Consider the following 18817-nt stretch of genomic DNA (forward strand, 5'->3'; position numbering starts at 1 on the left):
CAAAGAGGGAGGTTTTAAGGAGCGTCTTAAAGGAGGAGAGAGAGGCGGAGAGATTTAGGGAGGGAATTCCAGAGCTTAGAGCCTAAGATCCCATGACACTATTTCGAAGAAGAGCAAAGTTCTCCTCAGAGCCCTATCCCTCAAACAACATCACTAAAACAGATGATCTGGTCATTTATCACGTTGCTGTGTGTGGGATCTTGCTGTGCACAAATTGGCTGCTGCGTTTTCTACATTACAACAGTGACTATATTTCAAAAGTACTTCTTGGCTATAAAGCGCTTTGGGACGTCCTGTGGTTGTGAAAAGTGCGATAGAAATGCAAGTTCTTTCTTTAGATAATCTCAGAATTGGGTTTAGATAATTATAAGAACAATGTGAGGAGATAGGGCCAGAGTTAGTCAACTAAATACAACATTATACAGAAAACTACTGAGAGACGAGTTCACTATAACGTGAGGAATGCAGGATTCAGCAGCCTTGAGGACGGCTGTAGATAAGGATTGGGGACTTTAGTTACCACAGTTTCACGCCGAAACAGTCATGTGACGTCTCCTGAGTCAGTGTGACAGTTGCAGACAGAAACAGTACAAGTAGGTGTGTAACACGGAATATGGAATGAAACCTCCTGTTCAGTGAATTCAGCATTAGGAACAGTCAGGATTAGTGATGCGCCCAACCCCCCGATGAGCTAGCACAAACACGAAGGAGCGATTGGCCTCCTTCTGTGCCATAAATTCTCTGATTCGATGATTCTCCTACGGGTGAGTATATAGACGTATCGCTTGCTTGTATTACTCACTTGTACTGTCCAATAAAATCTCCGCCAAGTTGATCTGACCCCTGGCTCTCGAGCTTTTATTCACAGAGCGCGGTTCACTGCGGCAAAAATGTATCTACAGTCTGGGTAAATATGTATAGTGATCTCAGTAAACTGAAGAGGTGGATTACTGGACATCAGTAATGGTGTCAGTAATTTACATTCCCACCGATTCACACTCCGATCTGCCAACAAATTCCCGGTAAAGGATATTAACAATGGCAGAAGGCAACTATTGGTTTGTTGTGTGTCTGAACTTTATTGTTGATTCAAAAATACATCAGTTTTTCAGTTTACAAGCATAATAGAAAAGGTGGTAATTGAACAGTCATTACATATACTGGGGGACAGGTACCACGATATAATTGTACATAGGACGATATAGATGGGTTACATGTTCTAACTAAGGATTATTTTGTTAATTTGCCTTTTTTTATGTATAAAACATGTCTTAAAGAACCATAATTATCACCACCAAGTCTCATTCTTCTCACAGTTTCCCCTCTCCTTATCTCCTGACGGTATTGAGGGGGAGGGGGATGATTTTAACTCTGGTGGGCTGTGGGAGGAGGTCTCAAAGACCCCGGTCATGAGGCCCAAACCATTTTGAGGACCTTTCCATTCATTCCCATTCCCTGGCAGGGGTGTGAGTGATGAACCAGTGCTAACAGCCAGCTCACTGGTCGGTGGTGATGGGGGAGGGGGCGGGCGCTGGGAGTCCAGCAGCTCTGAGGTGGAGTCAGGCCAGAAATGTTATCCTCGGGGGAGGTAATCGCGGGGGGCGGGGGGACGGGGACGGGGGACGGGGACGGGCTGGCAGTGGGGCTCCATATCATGGTGTCCTGCCCAAGTGACCGATACCCATGTTAAACAGTAACAGTATCAGGCAGGAGAAGGCCATCTAACCCGAGGGGTGACCTTTGGCACTGTGTATCCACTGCTGACTGATCATGGGGTGCATCGCAGCCAGATCCAATTGTGTTTTCACTCAGTGTCAACACACCCACACTACTTTCAGCAGGGATTGGTGGACAGTGACCAGGAGCAGGGACCCGTGACAGCTTTTCTATTCTTAAACCCACTGGACAGTATGGGCAGTTAAAGCACCATTATCATTACCCCGCCAAATTAATTCAGTACAGATATCGTACTTCAATATCAGAATTCCAATATCAGAACTACAATCCCAGGATTATAATATCAGAAATTCAGTATCAGATCTAATATATGAGGCCAGAAGACCTGAATTATAATCTCAGACCACAGTATCAAAAATATAGAATCAGACAACCCACTCCTCGGGACACTGAGTAACTGACAGTCCTCGGGACATTGAGTGACGGACAGTGAGTGACGGACAGTCCTCGGGACACTGAGTAACTGACAGTCCTCGGGACATTGAGTGACGGACAGTGAGTGACGGACAGTCCTCGGGACACTGAGTAACTGACAGTCCTCGGGACATTGAGTGACGGACAGTGAGTGACGGACAGTCCTCGGGACACTGAGTAACTGACAGTCCTCGGGACATTGAGTGACGGACAGTGAGTGACGGACAGTCCTCGGGACAGTGAGTGACTGACAGTCCTCGGGACATTGAGTGACGGACAGTGAGTGACGGACAGTCCTCGGGACAGTGAGTGACGGACAGTCCTCGGGACATTGAGTGACGGACAGTGAGTGACGGACAGTCCTCGGGACAGTGAGTGACGGACAGTGAGTGACGGACAGTCCTCGGGACAGTGAGTGACGGACAGTCCTCGGGACATTGAGTGACGGACAGTGAGTGACGGACAGTCCTCGGGACATTGAGTGACGGACAGTGGGTAACGGACAGTCCTCGGGACAGTGAGTGACGGACAGTGAGTGACGGACAGTCCTCGGGACAGTGAGTGACGGACAGTGAGTGACGGACAGTCCTCGGGACAGTGAGTGACTGACAGTCCTCGGGACATTGAGTGACGGACAGTGAGTGACGGACAGTCCTCGGGACAGTGAGTGACGGACAGTCCTCGGGACATTGAGTGACGGACAGTGAGTAACGGACAGTCCTCGGGACAGTGAGTGACGGACAGTGAGTGACGGACAGTCCTCGGGACAGTGAGTGATGGACAGTGAGTGACGGACAGTCCTCGGGACAGTGAGTGACTGACAGTCCTCGGGACATTGAGTGACGGACAGTGAGTGACGGACAGTCCTCGGGACAGTGAGTGACGGACAGTCCTCGGGACATTGAGTGACGGACAGTGAGTAACGGACAGTCCTCGGGACAGTGAGTGACGGACAGTGAGTGACGGACAGTCCTCGGGACAGTGAGTAACTGACAGTCCTCGGGACATTGAGTGACGGACAGTGAGTAACGGACAGTCCTCGGGACAGTGAGTGACGGACAGTGAGTGACGGACAGTCCTCGGGACAGTGAGTAACTGACAGTCCTCGGGACATTGAGTGACGGACAGTGAGTAACGGACAGTCCTCGGGACAGTGAGTGACGGACAGTGAGTGACGGACAGTCCTCGGGACAGTGAGTAACAGACAGTCCTCAGCTACATTTACTGGTATTTTGGTTTGAGGGCCGTGGTTGAAGCAAGTTTCTGCGCATTGTGCAGCACTGTTTTTGCCGATTGCACAAATTGGTCCAGTGCTTCACTCAACATGAAGTAAGTCACCCCAAAGGACGATGCTGCCCCAAAGACAGAACCAACAATTGGCACAAAGTCGAGGGCCAGCTCGACTCCTGTCAGTGCCATTGCGATGCTGCTCCGTTTCAGCATGGTCATCACTAGGTCTTCATCTATGTCTCCGAGCACCCATGGATACTGAATGTTTGCTTGCAGGTCAGCCTCAGGTTTGCCCACCCTTTTGGCCACTTTTTGAATAGAGGCGCTATCCAGACCCAGAACGGCCCGCATGGACAGTAATCCTGAACCCATCAAGGCCAGATCACAAACCAAGGACAAGCCTGGGATTGGAACAGCACCAACACATCCAGAGATTGTAGCAAGAATGTGGATGAATACCTTCAAGGCCCTTTGTTTGCTTTCTATGACATCTATAGATGTGTTTGGGAGAGTGAGCAGAAACAAATTCTTCTTCATTTCTGGTAGCTCACGGTTCAGAACTTTTTTTAATTCGGGGAAATCGTACTTCTCAAACCCATTACTTGATAAGAGAAAGACATGAGGGTTTTTTATCCCCACCTTGTTCAATGAGCTGGTACAATATTCCCTGACATCCTGAAACATTTGCTCTTGGTTGTAACTGGCTTTCTTACTTTCTGTTAGGATAGCTTGGTCAATCTTGGAGCGCACAAAGTAGAAAGGTTTACCTGCCTTCTTCGCCTTTTCAGAGAGGATTGCATCGTTTTCTGAGAAGCAATTGTCAGAAACGATGATGCAGGTGTCGTACAGTGAGAAGTCCAACTGTTTCAGGTACTTTTTGGCTTTTTGCTTGACAGTACCGATCCCGGGGAGGTCCCAGTAGGTCACGTTGGGTAGACTGGGATGTGGGTAGGGGGTGGGTTTCATTGTGGTCTCAGTACAACCAGTCGGGGCAGCTCGCTTATCGTTTACACCCAGGCCTCTCAGTGCATTGATTAAACTTGATTTCCCTACACCTGCCTCACCCATCACTGCAATATCAAGCTTCACATTGTTAAACTCTTTTACTTTCTCCTCTATCTCTGATTTAACAGCTGTAAACCCGCCACGGCGATAAGTTATTGCCAGATGTTGAATATCTGTGGCACTGAAGTGCATGTGGGACCTAAACATATCCATCGATCCCTGAAAGGAAAAGGAAACAGTAAGCAGGAGTTCTACTTTATGAATTATTGATACCACACTGTGCCGAGCATTGATCAAATACAGTCAAAAACATCTCTTTAACTGTCAACCATGGGTGGGTCAGCCCGCTCCAGAGTTCACTGGGGGGTCATTTTAATTTTGGGCGATGGCGTAAAATGACTGACATGGAATTAGTCGCTCGTTATTGGCCACGCCCGATTCCCCCTCCCATTGACCTCAACAGAGAAGGAAATCAGACGCAGCCTATAGAATCATAGAATGATACAGCACAGAAGGAGGCCATTCGGCCCATCATATAATGGGCAGCCATTTCGATATCAGCCATTTTACACCATCGCCCAAAGTTAAAATCACCCCCAACAATCCTGGGCTCTTCAACTTTTCGTTCAGGTGCCTTAAGTCGGCTATCACTTTGGTTGCCCTTCCTCTGCACTGCCTCCAATTCCTGGATATTCTTGCAATAGTACGGTGACCGGAATTGTACACAGTTGATGTCAGTGGAAATGAAAATCGGCCAGTTGCTATATAATCTGCGGACAACCCGCAAAACCCGGGCAGTAAGTTGGAAATCTTCCCCTTTGGATTTTTCTGTTCTATCTAAGTTCCAGCCCTCCGCAGAAGCTTTCTTCTTATTCCCTGTCTTTCTCACCTTCTGGACTAATGGTTAAAATCTAAATGTATCACCACCCACATCATTTCAATGGTCATCAGGGTCCATATCCTTCCCATAAATCCACCCTGACCCTTCTTACCATGCCATGCCTATCCAGATGTTTCATTATCCTCTCTTTCGGGACAACATTACCCACAACAGAAGCTAAGCCCGTTGGCCTGTAATTTCCTGCGTTGTCTCCACGCCCCTTTTAGAAAGACAGATGTTCTGTCGGCTGGTTTCCAAAGATCAGGCACTACTTCCAAATCTAATGATTTCCTAAAGTCAGTGGGAGCCACATGACCAGTTGTGCTAGGCACTTCTTTCAGTGCCCTCGTCCGCAGTCCATCTGAACCTGATGCCTTTCTCCTCCTTTAACATCCTCAGCCCATCAGTGACTGCATTATCTAACATTTCGATTTACTTTTTAGCGGCTCCTCCTTCACCCCCTGAAATTCACCTTCCCGATGGGGGAGCTTATCCGTGAACAAGGAGAAATGTTCTGTGTTCCTATCCCTTGGTCATTTGATGTGGTGTCACCTTGGGGTCTTTTAATCAGCCCACATTTCCTTTTTTCAACTGCTTGTTGTGAATATATTTATTGAAATGCTCATCATTTCTTTTGCTGCTCCCTGCTTTTCTAATCTTAATTTCTAGTTCATCTTTCCTGATCAGTTTCTTAACCTCCTTTACCTGGTTTATATATAAGTTCAAAACAATGTATATCTGTACTACAGTACTAACATGGGATGGTATCTATATAATTTACATGTATTTCTGTACCACAGTGCAGATATAGGACGACCTGTATATAAATTACATGTACACCTGTACTACAGTACTGGCACGGGACTGCCTGTGTACAATTTACATGTACACCTGTACTACAGTACTGGCACGGATCTGCCTGTGTACAATTTACATGTACACCTGTACTACAGTACTGGCACGGAACTGCCTGTGTACAATTTACATGTACACCTGTACTACAGTACCAGCACGGGACTGCCTGTGTACAATTTACATGTACACCCGTACTACAGTACTGGCACGGAACTGCCTGTATATAATTTACATGTACACCTGTACTACAGTACTGGCACGGGACTGCCTGTGTACAATTTACATGTATACCTGTACTACAGTACTGGCACGGGACTGCCTGTGTACAATTTACATGTATACCTGTACTACAGTATAGACAGGATACAGGTGTACTTTTCAACCATCCCATTTTCATTTTTCCAGAACTATTAATATCACATCACTGAATGATGAACATTATCACTAACCTCTCGGTGTTCCTGCTGCTCTGGGATGCAGGGATATATAAGGACCAGTCTCAGGGTGTCAGGAGCAGGCTGAAAAAAGTCAATGCATCGAATTGATGTTTGGAAATATTCTGAGTGGAATCCGTTTAAACACTGAGAAAAGAAAGCTCGGATTTGGACTCAATTCTGCCCAGTTTCTGCCCCCCCACCGCTCTCTTCTCGAGGGCACTGATCCCTTGCTGGGGCCTGGTTCTGCCAGTGGCATGTACTCTCCAGTAGCCATTATTGACGTGCAAGCTTTGCCTGTAAGTGTGGGCAGACTATTTGACCATGGGAGGTGTTCACAGCCGAGTGCATTCACAACCTTATTCAAAAACCATGTCCTGCAGTGATCACTGGGCAGTGACTGGGAGGAGAAGGCTCAGGAAGCTGCCCCTTCCCCAAGGCTACAGGCCAATGATGCCTCTCCTATCACGGCCCCCGGTGGAGTACAGCTCACTCCACACAGACAAGGGATAAACCTGGGGACCTTCTGGCTCCGTTTGCCTCAATTACCCAAGAGGTGAACTTGCTGAGCCTGAGGGGAGCACCGTGGGATATTCCCCCGCATTTCACACTCAGCCGCTGCCTGGAATCTGGCTGCAGATTTGCTTTAATTAAAAGCCTCAAATCTCTTCAATGCTCCCCCCGCCCAGAGTCCCGATATCCTTTAGGAAAGTATCAGTGTAATCAGACTGCGAAATGGATGGGAAGGGAAATGGATGGGAAGGGCGAGACTCAGACACTCCAGTCGATCGCCACCGCACTGCCCCAAACAACTCACTCCTGACCAAATGTGTAACGGCAGCACTCAAAATAAATTCAGAGAAACGAGGATCGAGACAGATTCAGTCACTCAGAGTCCCGACAGTCGAGCAATCAACGACAGCTGAACCGCGGAAGAGTTTGAGAAACAAATAGAGAGAGAAAAGGACAGAGAGAGGGAGAGATACAGAGAGAGAAGGACAGAGAGAGGGAATGATTCAGAGAGAGGGAGAGATACAGAGAGAGAAGGACAGAGAGAGGGAGTGAGACAGAGAGAGAAGGACAGAGAGGGAGTGAGACAGAGGGGGAGTGACAGAGAGAGGGAGATACAGAGAGAGAAGGACAGAGAGAGGGAGAGATACAGAGAGAGAAGGACAGAGAGAGGGAGTGATACAGAAAGAGAAGGACACAGAGAGGGAGTGATACAGAGAGAGGGAGTGACAGAGAGAGGGAAATACAGAGAGAGGGAGTGACAGAGAGAGGGAGAGATACAGAGAGAGGGAGTGACAGAGAGAGGGAGTGATTCTGAGAGAGGGAGTGACAGAGAGAGGGAGATACAGAGAGAGGGAGTGACAGAGAGAGGGAGTGACAGAGAGAGGGAGATACAGAGAGAGGGAGTGATACTGAGAGAGGGAGATACAGAGTGAGGGAGTGATACAGAGAGAGGGAGATACAGAGAGAGGGAGTGACAGAGAGAGGGAGATGCAGAGAGAGGGAGTGACAGAGAGAGGGAGTGACAGAACGACACTCAGATGACCCATACCCCGAGATGCTCTCCTTTAATTTGAAGACTGCTCAGTTCCTGGGACACTCCGCTCTCCTCAGATTTCTGCGTATTTTATACACAGGCTGCACAGGATTAGGAAGCTTCCGGGCTTTGTGTAAACAGGATGTGGAGACGGACAACCCTGCAACATTCAACAGCAAGAAATATTGATCGAAATTAAAAACTGGAAAGCACCTTAATGTGGATAAGTGTGAAGTGATGCACTTTGGGAGGAACAACATGGCGAGGCGGTATAATCTAAATGGTCCTATTTTGAGGGGGGTGCAAGAGCAGAGGGACCTGGGGGGGCATAGTCACAAATCTTTGGTGGCAGGGCAACTTGATAAGGCAGTTAAGAAAGTGTATGGGATACTTGGCTTTGTAAATAGGGTTATTGAATACAAAAACATGGAAGTCATGCTAAATCTTTACACATCACTGGTTAGGCCTCAGCTGGAGTATTGTGTAAAATTCTGGGCACCGTACCTTAGGAAGGATGTTAAGGCCTTGGAGAGGGTACAGAGGAGGTTTACCAGGATGATACCACGGATGAGGGACTTCAGTTGTGCGGAGAGATTGGAGAAGCTGGGATTTTTCTCCTCAGAGCAGAGAAGGTTAAGGGGAGACCTAATAGAGGTATTCAAAAGAATGAAGGTGTTTGATAGAGCAAATAGGGAGAAACTGTTTCCTCTGGAAAGTGGGTCGGTAACCAGAGGTCATAGATTTAAAATAATTGGTAAAAAACTAGAGGGGAAATGGGAGAATGTTTTTCACACAGAGGGTTGTTAAGACCTGGGACACGCTACCTGAAAGGGTGGTGGAAGCAGATTCCAGAGGAACTTTCAAAAGGTAATTGGACATGTACTTGAAGAGGATTAATTTGTAGAGTTATGGGGAAAAAGCTGGGGTATGGGACTAAATTGGACAGCTCTTTCAAAGGCCAGCACAGGCACGATAGGCCAAATGGTCTCCTTCTGTACTGTAAGTCTCTAAGATTCAGCTTTTGTGGAAATGGAGAGAGTTTCGTTTTGCGTCTGAGGCTGAACCAGACTGTTCGCAACCTCAGCATCCTATTTGACTCTGAGCTGAGCTTCCGACCTCATATCCGCTCATCGGAACATAGGAACATAGAAACAGGAGGAGGCCATTCAGCCCCTCGAGCCTGCTCCGCCATTTGATAAGATCATGGCTGATCTGTGATCTAACTCCTTATACCTGCCTTTGGCCCATATCCCTTAATACCTTTGGTTGCCAAAAAGCTATCTATCTCAGATTTAAATTTAGCAATTGAGCTAGTATCAATTGCCATTTGCAGAAGAGAGTTCCAAACTTCTACCACCCTTTGTGTGTAGAAATGTTTTCTAATCTCACTCCTGAAAGGTCTGGCTCTAATTTTTAGACTGTGCCCCCTACTCCTAGAATCCCCAACCAGCGGAAATAGTTTCTCTCCATCCACCCTATCCGTTCCCCTTAATATCTTACAAACTTCGATCAGATCACCCCTTAACCTTCGAAACTCTAGAGAATACAACCCCAATTTGTGTAATCTCTCCTCGTAACATAACCCTTGAAGTCCGAATATCATTCTAGTAAACCTACGCTGCACTCCCTCCAAGGCCAATATGTCCTTCCGAAGGTGCGGTGCCCAGAACTGCTCACAGTGCTCCAGGTGCGGTCTAACCAGGGTTTTGTATAGCTGCAGCATAACTTCTGCCCCCTTGTACTCCAGTCCTCTAGATATAAAGGCCAGCATTCCATTTGCCTCATTGATTATTTTCTGCACCTGTTCATGACACTTCAATGATCTATGTACCTGAACTCCTAAGTCCCTTTGGACATCCACTGTTTTTAAATTTTTACCATTTAGAAAGTACCCTGTTCTATCCTTTTTTGATCCAAAGTGGATGACCTCACATTTGTCTACATTGAATTCCATTTGCCACAGTTTTGCCCATTCACATAATCTATCAATATCCCTTTGTAATTTTATGTTTTCATCTACACTGCTTAAAATGCCACCAATCTTTGTGTTATTGGCAAACTTAGATATGATACTTTCTATGCCTTCATCTAAGTCGTTAATAAATATTGTGAATAATTGAGGCCCCAAGACACATCCCTGCGGGACTCCACTAGTCACATCCTGCCAATGTGAGTACTTACCCATTATCCCTTTCGCCTTTCGCTCAGCCAACTTCCTAACCAAGTCCGTACTTTTCCCTCGATTCCATGGGCTTCTATCTTAGCTAACAGTCTCTTATGTGGGACCTTATCAAATGCCTTCTGGAAGTCCATATAAATAACATCCATTGACATTCCCCTGTCCACTACTTTAGTCATCTCTTCAAAAAATTCAATCAGGTTTGTCAGGCATGACCTACCTTTCACAAATCCATGCTGGCCCTCTCTGATTAACTGAAAATTCTCGAGGTGTTCAGTCACCCTATCCTTAATTATGGACTCCAGCATTTTCCCCACAACAGATGTTAGGCTAACTGGTCTATAATTCCCTGGTTTCCCTCTCTCTCCTTTCTTAAAAAGCGGAGTGACATGTGCAATTTTCCAATCTAGAGGGACAGTTCCTGAATCTAGAGAACTTCGAAAGATTATAGTTAGGGCATCTGCAATGTGCTCACCTACTTCCTTCAAAACCCTGGGATGGAAACCATCTGGTCCTGGGGATTTGTCACTCTTTAGTGCTATTATTTTCTTCATTACTGTTGCTTTACTTATGTTAATTTTATTGAGTCCCAGTCCCCGATTCAATATTAGTTTTCTTGGGATTTCCGGCATGCTATCCTCTTTTTCTAATGTAAATACTGACGCAAAGTAATTGTTCAACATGTCCGCCATTTCCCCATTGTCAATGACAATATCCCCACTTTCAGTTTTTAAGGGGCCAACACTGCTCCTGACCACTCTCTTTTTCCTAATATAACTGTAAACGTTCTTCGTATTGGTTTTGATATCCCTTGCGAGTTTCTTTTCATTCTCTCTTTTTGTAGCTCTTACTATCTGTTTTGTGATCCTTTGTTGATCTTTGTATCTTTCCCATTCGCCAGGATCTGTGCCATTTTTTGCCTTTTTGTATGCCCTTTCCTTGTGTCTTATACTGTCCCTTACCTCTTTAGTTGTCCATGGCTGTTTTTTTTGGCAAGTAGAGTTCTTGCCCCTCAGGGGTATAAACCGATTCTGTATCACGTTAAATGTTTCTTTAAACATTTCCCACTGATCATCAGTCGTTTTACCCATTAACAGATTTGCCCAGTTCACTGTGGACAGTCTCTGTCTCATCCCATTGAAGTCGGCCTTACCCAAGTCTGGAAAATTAGCAGCTGATTCACTTTTTTCCCTTTCAAACATTACATTGAACTCGATCATGTTATGATCACTATAGGACAGATGTTCACGCACAGTTAAGCCATTTACTAAATCTGGTTCATTACTCATTACTAAATCTAGTATGGCTTGCCCCCTTGTTGCCTCTGGGACATACTGCTGTTGAAAACTATCCCGGACACACTCAAGAAATTCACTACCTTTCTGACAGTTGCTAGTCTGCTTTTCCCAATCTATGTGAAGGTTAAAGTCCCCCATTAAGACCACTATGCCTTTCTTACACGCTTGTCTAATCTCTGCATTTATACAATCTAGCACTTCAGAGCTGCTGCCAGGGCTCCTATACACAACTCCCACTATAGTCTTAGATCCTTTCCTATTTCTCAATTCAACCCATAATGTCTCTGTTGGCTGCTTACCTCTCGTTATATCCCCCTTTGTCATTGAAGTGATTTCATCTCTAATCACTAAGGCTACTCCTCCCCTCTTCCATTTTCCCTATCTCTCCTGTCGACCTTATAACCCGGTATATTTAGTTCCCAATCCTGACCATCCTTCAGCTATGTCTCAGTAATAGCTATCATGTCATACCCTCCAATTTGAATTTGAACCTGTAGTTCATTTAATTTATTCCTTATACTCCGTGCATTTGTATATAGAACTCTTAGTTGGGCCACACACCCTAGCCTGACCTTCAGCTTTGATGCTGGGTTAATTGCCTTACGCCTTCTAGTTTTCAATTTATCTGTCGTGCCTAAAGTCCACTTTCTTTCTGCTGCTCTACGCTTTTCCCTTTCACTTGTCCTTGAACAACTGTTTGTACTATTTGTATTGTAAATTTCCCCTGGGTCTTCCCCTCTCTTGCTGCTCTCAACTTTACTCCCTTCTGACTCCCCGCTCAGGTTCCCATCCCCCTGCCACTCTAGTTTAAACCTTCCCCAACAGCACTAGCAAACACCCCCACGAGGACATTGGTCCCGGTCCTGCTCGGGTGTAACCCGTCCCGCTTGTACAGGTCCCACCTTCCCCAGAACCGGTCCCAATGTCCCAGGAATCTAAATCCCTCCCTGCAGCCACACATTCATCCGGTCTATTCTCCTGTTCCTATACTCACTGGCACGTGGCACTGGTAGTAATCCTCCATCACCAAGACCGCCTTCTTCCACCTCCGTAACATCGACCGTCTCCGCCCCTGCCTCATCTCATCTGCTGCTGAAACCCTCATCCATGCTTTTGTTGCCTCTGAATTCGACTATTCCAATGCTCTCCTGACCAGCCTCCCACCTTCTACCCCCCATGAACTTGAGATCATCCAAAACTCTGCTGCCCGTATCCTAACTCGTTCCAAGTCCCGTTCTCCCATCGCCCCTGTGCTCACTGACTACATTGGCTCCCGGTCCGGCAACGCCTCGATTTTAAAATTCTCATCCTGGTTTTCAAATCCCTCCATTTCCTCGTCCCTCACTATCTCTGTAACCTCCTCCAGCCCTACAACCCTTTGAGATCTCTGCGCTCCTCCAATTCTGGCCTCTTGCGCTCCCCAATTTTAATCGCTCCACCATTGGCAGCCGGGCCTTCAGCTGCCTACGTCCTAAGCTCTGGAATTCCCTCCCTAAACCTCTCCGCCTCTCGCTCCTCCTTTAAGGTGCTCTTCTTTGACCAAGCTTTTGGTCACCTGTACTAATATCTCCTTATGTGGCTTGCCATCAAATTTCATTTGATAATCGCTCCTGTGAAGCGTAATGCGACAGCTTACTATGTTTAAGGCGCTGTATAAGTGCAAGATGCTTTGTTGTTTTGTTAACAGACAGGTGACTTATGAAGAAAGAAATAAGAATTCAATATATTAAATAATGGGAAAATTAACAATTCTCAATTTAATGTTGTAAATCCTGAATTGTGAACAGTGACGGGTTAGATACAGAGTAAAGCTCCCTCTACACTGTCCCATCAAACACTCCCAGGGCTGGTACAGTACGGGTTAAATAGAGAGGAGGGTTCGAGGTGTGCGGGCAGCAGGCTTATAAAGATTGCTGGGGATGTGTCAGGGTGCAAGGCGTTATTGATGACAGTTAAGATGTGGTCTGGGTCACAAGTATTCCGGAGGGTCAGCACAGGAAGCGAATGTCTGTTTAACACTGTTACAATTTGGGCTGGGTTTCCAAACACTCTGAAGTTGTCTTCACAACAAAGAGGCATTTACTATAAACAGACCTGTGCATCGTGTGAACTGAAACTCAGGCTCTTATACGTGTTGTGAATCGGCTTACGTGGCACAGAAGTAACAATTAGCCTTTCACCTTGGCATTACACACTGGAGATCACATGGCATGTCTACCATGATCTCCTATTCACTCTGAAAGGCAAGAAAGCTCACACCGTCAGAGTGTTACATTCAGGATAAAAGTAACATTCAATTTTATTTACAAGTAAGATAATCAGACAAAAGCAGAAGTATACAGCAGAAAACCAGTTGTACAATACTTGACTTGCACAATACATAAATGGTTCCAAAACAACGTGGGTCTAAATCTTTCTTTGAGTAGGTCTTAACTGGATCTCAGACGATGATAATATGCGAGAAGCGATTCCGTGGGACCCCTGTTAACTGCCTCGTGTGGAACAGGCAGTGTGAAACAAGGGACCGGGGTCCCCAGAGCTGCTGTACATTTATATTCTTTGATGTTAAAGCAGGTTAATTGGAAGGTCAACCAAAATCTTCTCAATGATCAGGCAATTCCGATATTAACGATTTCTAGCAGTGATAAACTTGATCTCATCCAAAACTCTGCTGCCCGTATCCTAACTCACACCAAGTCCCATTCAGCCGTCACCCCTGTGCACGCTGACCTACATTGGCTCCCCGTCCGGGAACGCCTCAATTTGAAAATTCTCATCCTTGTGCAGCTGGAGTGTAGCTCCAACAAGACTCAAGAAACTCGACACCATCCAGGACAAAGCAAAGTTTTCAAATCCCTCCATGGCCTCTCCCCTCCCTATCTCTGTAACCTCCTCCAGTCCTACAACCCTCCCAAATCTCTGCGTTCCTCCAATTCTGGCTTATTGCGAATCCCCAATTTTAATCGCTCCACCATTGGTGCCCGTGCCTTCAGCTGCCTCATCCCCAAGCTCTGGAATTCCCTCCCTAAACCTCTTTGTCTTTCTACCTCTCTCTCCGCCTTTAAGAGGCTCCTTAAAACCTACCTCTTTGATTGTGCTTTTGGTCACCTGTCCCAATATCTCCTTACGTGGCTCGATGTGAAAGGAAGTTGGTTGTGGTTGTTGGAGGCTAATATCCTTGCGGGGACATTTGCTAGTTCTGTTGGGGAGGGTTTAAACTAGTATGGCAGGGGGATGGGAACCAAAGGGCAGGTACAGATAGGACAAATTCAGACCAGGAAACGGGAAGTAGAAAAGTAGTTAGTGACGTAGTTATTGACTCAGAAAGGCAAATGAAGCAAAGGTTAAATAGTGTTCAGCACAGGAATTTGACGGGGTTAAAGGGTATATACTTCAATGCAAGGAGTATTACAAACAAAGCAGATGAGCAAAGGGCACAGATTGACACAGGGCAGCATGATATCATTGCTATAACGGAAACCTGGCTCAAAGAGGGGGATAATTGGCAGCTCAATATCCCTGGATATAGAGTTTTCAGGCAGGATAGAGTGGGTGATAAAAAAGGAGGGGGGGTAGCATAATTGGTTAAAGAATCAATTACAGTTGTGAGAAGGGATGATATGCTAAATGGATCATCAATCGAAGCCATATGGGTTGAGCTAAGAAATAAAAAAGGGGCAGTCACACTACTAGGAGTGTACTATAGACCCCCGAATAGTGAAAGGGAGATAGAAGAACAAATATGTAGGCAAATTTCTGAGTGCAAAAATAAGAGAGTAATAATAGTCGGGGACTTCAACTACCCTAACATCAACTGGGATTCAAACAGTGTGAGGGGCACAGAGGGTGCAAAATTCTTGATCGGTGTCCAGGAGAACTTTTTTAGCCAGTACGTGACAAGCCCAACAAGAGGGGATGCAATTCTAGATTTAGTCCTGGGAAATGAAGATGGGCAAGTGGGTGAAGTGACAGTGGGTGACCATATTGGGGATAGTGACCACAATTCAGTTAGTTTTCGCATTATTATGGAAAAGGACAGAGTTAAATCAGGAGTAAACATTTTAAATTGGGGGAAGGCAAATTTTACAGAACTAAGAGGTGATTTGGCAGAAGTGGACTGGACACAACTACTTGAGGAGAAATCAGTGGCAAGCCAGTGGGAGGCACTAAAAAGTGAAATTCTACGGGTACAATGCAGACTCGTCCCCTCAAAGAAAAAGGGTGGCACTGTCAAATTTAGAGCCCCCTGGTTGTCTAGAAGTATACGGGGCAAGATAAAGCAGAAAAAGAAAGCTTATGACTGTCACAGAAAACTAAATACTGCAGAAAGCCTAGAGGAGTATAGAAAGTACAGGGATGACATAAAAAAGGAAATAAGGAGAGCAAAGAGAAGGCATGAAAAAATATTAGCCAGTAAGATTAAAGAAAACCCAAAGATGTTTTATCAGTACATTAAGAACAAGAGGATAGCTGAGGAAAAGGTGGGACCTATCAGGGATGATAAGGGTAACTTGTGTGTAGAAGCAGAGGATGTGGGTAGGGTTTTAAATGAATATTTTGTCTCCGTATTCACAAAGGAAAGGGATGATCCGGACATAGTAGTTCAAGAGGAGAGGTGTGAAATATTGGATAAGATAAACATAACGAGAGAGGAAGTACTAGAGAGACTGGAATCCTTGAAAGTTGATAAGTCACCAGGGCCGGATGGATTGTTTCCTAGGCTATTGAAGGAAGCCAGGGAGGAAATAGCGGATGCTCTGAGGATCATTTTCTAATCCTCACTAGATACAGGGGAGGTACCGGAGGACTGGAAGACTGCAAACATAGTACCATTGTTTAAAAAGGGTACGAGGGAAAGGCCGAACAATTATAGGCCGGTCAGTCTTACCTCGGTGGTGGGCAAATTATTAGAATCAATACTGAGAGATAGGATAAACTGTCACTTGGAAAGGCATGGTTTAATTAGGGATAGTCAGCATGGATTTGTTCAGGGAAGGTCATGCCTTACAAATCTGATTGAATTCTTTGAGGAAGTGACCAGGAGGATTGATGAGGGTAGTGCAGTGGATGTTGTCTACATGGATTTTAGTAAGGCATTTGACAAGGTCCCACATGGCAGACTGGTCAGAAAGGTAAATGCCCATGGGATACAGGGAAATGTGGCGAATTGGATCCAAAATTGGCTCAGTAACAGGAAACAAAGGGTAAAAGTCGATGGATGTCTTTGTGAATGGAAATCCATTTCCAGTGGTGTGCCACAGGGCTCAGTGTTGGGTCCCTTGCTGTTTGTGGTATATATTAATGATTTGGACTTGAATGTAGGGGGCATGATTGGCAAATTTGCAAAATTGGCCGTGTAGTTGATAGTGAAGAGGATAGCTGTAGACTCCAAGAAGATATCAATGGGTTGGTGGAGTGGGCGGAAAAGTGGCAAATGGAGTTCAACCCTGAGAAGTGTGAGGTAATGCACTTAGGGAGGGCAAACAGTAAAAGGGAATACGCAGTAAACGGGAATATATTGAGAGGGGTAGAGGAAGTGAGAGACCTTGGAGTGCATGTGCACAGGTCCTTGAAGGTGGCAGTACAGGTAGATAAGGTTGTGAAGAAGGCATACGGAATGCTCTCCGTTATTAGCTGAGGTATAGAATACAAAAGCAGGGATGTAATGATGGAACTGTATAAAACGCTGGTAAGGCCACAGCTGGAGTATTGTGCGCAGTTCTGGTCACCACATTACAGGAAGGACGTAATTGCTCTGGAGACAGTGCAGAGAAGATTTACAAGAATGTTGCCAGGACTTGAAAATTGCAGCTACGAGGAGAGATTGGATAGGCTGGGGTTGTTTTCCTTGGAGCAGAGGAGGCTGAGTGGAGACTTGATTGAGGTGTACAAAATTATGAGGGGCCCAGATAGAGTGGACAGGAAGTACCTGTTTCCCCTAGCGGAGAGTTCAAGAACTAGAGGACATAGATTTAAGCTGATTGGCGGAAGGATTAGAGGGGACATGAGGAAAAACTTTTTTTACCCAGAGGGTGGTGGGTGTAAGGAATTCACTGCCCGAATTGATGGTAGAGGCAGGGACCCTCAACTCTTAAAGTACCTGGACCTGCACCTAAAATGCTGTAAGCTGCAGGACCGGGTGCTGGAAGGTGGGATTAGAATGGGCACCTGGTTGCTCTTTGAGCCAACGCGGACACGATGGGCCGAATGGCCCACTTCTGTGCTGTATCTTTATGGTTCTATGGTTCTAAGTCACACACCATCCCGAGTTGTGAAGAAGGCATACGGAATGCTCTCTGTTATTAGCTGAGGTATAGAATACAAAAGCAGGATTGTAATGATGGAACTGTATAAAATGCTGGTAAAGCCACAGCTGGAGTATTGTGCACAGTTCTGGTCACCACATTACAGGAAGGACATAATTGCTCTGGAGAGAGTGCAAAGAAGGTTTGCGATGAGGACACATATACCGTTGGAAATATATCGCCGTTCCTTCATCGTCGCTGGGTCAAAATCCTGGAACTCCCTTCCTAACAGCACTGTGGGAGAACCTTCACCACACGGACTGCAGCGGTTCAAGAAGGCGGCTCACCACCACCTTCTCAAGGGCAATTAGGGATGGGCAATAAATGCCGGCCTCGCCAGCGATGCCCACATCCCATGAATGAATAAAAAAAACCCTTCTGGTAACATTCTGGTGAATCTGCACTGCTTTCCTTCCAAGGCCAATAATCCTTCCTCAGGTGCGGTGCCCAGAACTGTACACAGTATTCCAGATGTGGTCTAAGCAGAGCTTTGTATAGCTGTAGCAAAACTTCTTCCCCTTTATATTCTATCCCTCTAGATATAAAGGCTAACATTCCATTAGCCTTTTTGATTATTTTTTTGTACCTGATCACTACAGTTCAGTGATCTGTGTACACGGACCCCTAAATCTCTTTGGACCTCCACTATTCCGAGCTTTTCGCCATTTAAAAAATAATCGGATCAATCCTTTTTTGCTCCAAAATGGATGACCTCACACTGACCTGCGTTGAAATCCATCTCCGAGTTTTATCCACTCATTTAATCTATCAATGTCTCTTTGTAATTTTATGGTCCCGTCTACACTACTTACCATGCCACCAATCAGCAATTCTCATCGCCATCTTGGATATATGGCTCTCTATTGTGTTATCTAATCATTAATAAATATATTGAATAGTCGAGGCCCCAGCACAGATCCTTGAGGGACACCAC

At 45.8% G+C, this 18817-nt stretch overlaps 1 protein-coding gene across 1 annotated transcript; it reads right to left on the bottom strand.

Annotated features, from left to right (window-relative positions):
• Positions 1–1055: 1055 nt before the first annotated feature.
• LOC137324342 (interferon-inducible GTPase 5-like) lies at positions 1056–18173 on the bottom strand. Its single transcript, XM_067988531.1, has 4 exons — positions 14663–18173; positions 8117–8261; positions 6571–6639; positions 1056–4605 (listed from the first exon to the last, which is right to left on the bottom strand). The coding sequence occupies exon 4, from the start codon at positions 4597–4599 to the stop codon at positions 3373–3375; it is 1227 nt and encodes a 408-aa protein (XP_067844632.1). The 5' UTR covers positions 4600–4605; positions 6571–6639; positions 8117–8261; positions 14663–18173; the 3' UTR covers positions 1056–3372.
• Between the last annotated feature and the right edge of the window lie 644 nt (positions 18174–18817).

The sequence above is a fragment of the Heptranchias perlo genome, chromosome 8 (genome assembly GCF_035084215.1).
Source record: "Heptranchias perlo isolate sHepPer1 chromosome 8, sHepPer1.hap1, whole genome shotgun sequence".
In the NCBI taxonomy this organism is placed as follows: domain Eukaryota; kingdom Metazoa; phylum Chordata; class Chondrichthyes; order Hexanchiformes; family Hexanchidae; genus Heptranchias; species Heptranchias perlo.

Coding starts and splice junctions, on each gene's coding strand:
- LOC137324342 (XM_067988531.1), bottom strand. CDS start 4,599: ATGGATATGTTTAGGTCCCACATGCACTTCAGTGCCACAGATATTCAA.